Raw genomic sequence first — 2,694 nt, 5'->3', positions numbered from 1 at the left:
GATGGAAGGAAAGTTTTTGGTGGGAATAGGGTGACCTTGCATGTCCTTCGCAGGAAAAAGTTGGGGTTTTTTCTTTTTTTAATGTTTCAAAGTGGGGATATTGAAATATTATATTAAAAAACCTCCCAGAGAGAGGGACAGTGGATGCACAGGGACGTGTGCACGTGGCTGCTGTCAACTCCGGCGAGTTTCTGGCTTCAACGAGCCCAAGAATTTACTTATCGAGCAGCCAATTTTCTTTCTCCCCAAGTTGTTCATTATTCTTTATTTGTTTTTAATTACTCAGCCTGTTGCTGTCTCCCCGTGTGAAGTAACACAAGAGCTGAAGTTGTGTTTCTGCTGCCTCCAATAAGGCCTAGCTCCCACACTAATTCAGCCGTACCCTGAAGTTGGAAATAATTTGGGGTGTTTCACCACGGGAAATACGTTGGGGTGTTTCCCCATGGAAAATTGCGGTGTTTCACTGTGGCAGATGCGTTGGGTGGGTTGTTTCACCGTGGGAGATGTGTTGGGTGGGTTGTTTGACCGTGGGAAGACAACGTTAGGTTGTTTGACCATGGGAGACGTATTGGGTGAGTTGTTTGACCATGGAAGATAAGTTGGGGTCTTTCAACATGGGAGACGTGTTGGGTTGTTTCACCATGGGAGACGTGTTGGGTGGGTTGTTTGACCATGGGAAGACACGTTGGGTGGGTTTTGTCACCATGGGAGACATGTTGGGTGGGTTTTGTCACCATGGGAGACGTGTTGGGTGGGTTGTTTCCCCATGGGAGACATGCTGGGTGAGTTGTTTGACCGTGGGAGACACATTGGGTTGTTTCATCATGGGAAATACGTGGATATTTTCACTGTGGGAAACCACATTGAGGTGTTTCCCCACAGGAAAAATGTTGGGGTGTTCCCCACCAACAGTGGAAACAGAGAAGAAAATTCCCATTCCCCCCCCCCAACCCCAGAATTTACAAAGCAAAAAAACTCCCCACAAACCCACAAGAAAAAACTTTTTACAAAGTGTTTATTGATTTACCCAACAGCAGGCAGCGTTATACTGAAAACAGTCAATGGGAATAGTGCCTTCCTGGGGAAAAATGGCTGGGATTTGGGTCTGTTGATCTCAATTTTACGTTTATTTTGGCTTGAGGTGTTTATCTCGCTTTCCTTCAGGCCACTCCGGTGCAGACGGATCATCTCGGCTTTGGGCTCTACCTGGAGCAGATCAGGTTTTCAAAATACACCTTTTTTCTCACCGATTTGAGGCCAGATCAAGCGTTTGCCCTTTTTTTGCAGGTATTTGAGGCCGTGCGACCTGCTGCTGTAGACATCCATCATAGCTCAGTGCTGGTTTTCCTTCTGCGCTTGCAGAAACTCAACCTGAGACGCCGGTTGGTGCCTCTAGAGGCATGAAAGCCTCTGCAGGAGTATTTACAAGAAGTGCATGAACTGGCGTGCATGTGGAAACTGTCCTCTCGCATCAGTCCCCTCGTGGTTTCGCCTACTGCATAGGGTAGACGGGGGCTTCCACTTCCATCCGCACGAGGTTGGAGACGCGGCTGGAAGAGACAGAACGCGGGTGGCCGTCAGGGTCCCCCTTTGAAGAGGAACCAACAGCCCTTCCTCACTCTCATCATCGCATCCCCACGGGGAGGCAGAAAGTTGCATCTTCCCCTTCCCGAAAGGTGAGCTTTGCTCAATGTAACCCTGTATTTATGGGGCAGATCCTGTCCCCGTGCTTGGGATTACGCTCAAAAAAAATTTCCAAGCCTGGCTACTGCCTTACGGCGTTGTTGGCTTCATCTTCCACGTCATGGAAGTTGCCAAAAAATTGCAGTTCCCTCCCCACCCACCACCCTGTTGTTGCAATCTTGTCCAGTCTCCCTCAGGAGCATTCTCGTAGCCAGCAGCAGAGGGGAAGCAGAGGTTAAATGGTCGTGTTAGGGCACGTGAGGTGTTAGGCGTTGGTGTGGAAGTGCCATGCAGGACAGGCAACATGGTGGGGGGGCCAGGGAAGGCGGTGGAGGGAGGGCAGGCCGGTGGGTGCACAAGGGCGAGGTGTGCAGGCAAGCAAGCAAGCAGAAGGTGGAGATGGGATGGCCCTTGGAGGGATCTTCATTGCCCTGTGGCGGTGGCTTTGGGGTTGCTCTATGTTCAGCAAAATGGCTCTATATTGGGCAAAAGGGCTCTACATTGGGCAAGCTTGCTCATTATTTGGCAAAATCACTATATATTATTTGTCAGGCTTTGGAACAGGCTGCCCAGGGCAGTGGTGGAGTCCCCATCCCTGGAGGTATTTAAAAGACGTGTAGACGTGGTGCTCAGGGACACGGTTTAGTGGTGGACTTGGAGTGCTGGGTCTTGGCAGTGCTGGGTTGACGGTTGGACTCGGTGATCTTAAAGGTCTTTTCCAACCTGAACGATTCTATGATTCTATGATTCTATGATTCTATATTCGGCAAGAGTGCCCTGTATTCAACAAGATCGCTCAATATTTGGCGAGACGGCCCTATATTCAGCTAGATCACCCTATATTCAGCAAGATTGCTCTGTATTAGGCAAGACCATCCTGTATGTGGCAAAGTTGCCCTGTATTCGGCAAAGTTGCCCTATATTCGGCAAAATCGCTCTGTACTTTGCAAGAAGGCCCTATGTTCAGCAAGATCATTCTATAGCGGGCAAAATTACCCTATATTCAGCAGG

The 2,694-nt window shown here is 49.4% G+C and overlaps 1 protein-coding gene across 1 annotated transcript in view; it reads right to left on the bottom strand.

Annotated features, from left to right (window-relative positions):
- Positions 1–1,045: 1,045 nt before the first annotated feature.
- The window catches only part of LOC103926316 (IgGFc-binding protein-like), a 14,354-nt gene continuing 12,705 nt past the window's right edge, over positions 1,046–2,694 (bottom strand). The window contains exon 15 of the mRNA XM_009335181.1: positions 1,046–1,550. Coding sequence (XP_009333456.1) covers positions 1,493–1,550 — 58 coding nt within the window. The 3' untranslated portion in view covers positions 1,046–1,492. The remainder of the gene's footprint in view (positions 1,551–2,694) is intronic.

The sequence above is a fragment of the Pygoscelis adeliae genome, unplaced genomic scaffold, assembly GCF_000699105.1.
Source record: "Pygoscelis adeliae isolate BGI_AS28 unplaced genomic scaffold, ASM69910v1 Scaffold70, whole genome shotgun sequence".
Lineage (NCBI taxonomy): Eukaryota > Metazoa > Chordata > Aves > Sphenisciformes > Spheniscidae > Pygoscelis > Pygoscelis adeliae.
Note: the sequence above shows the minus strand (reverse complement) of the source record. Positions and strands in the feature narration are given on the sequence as shown.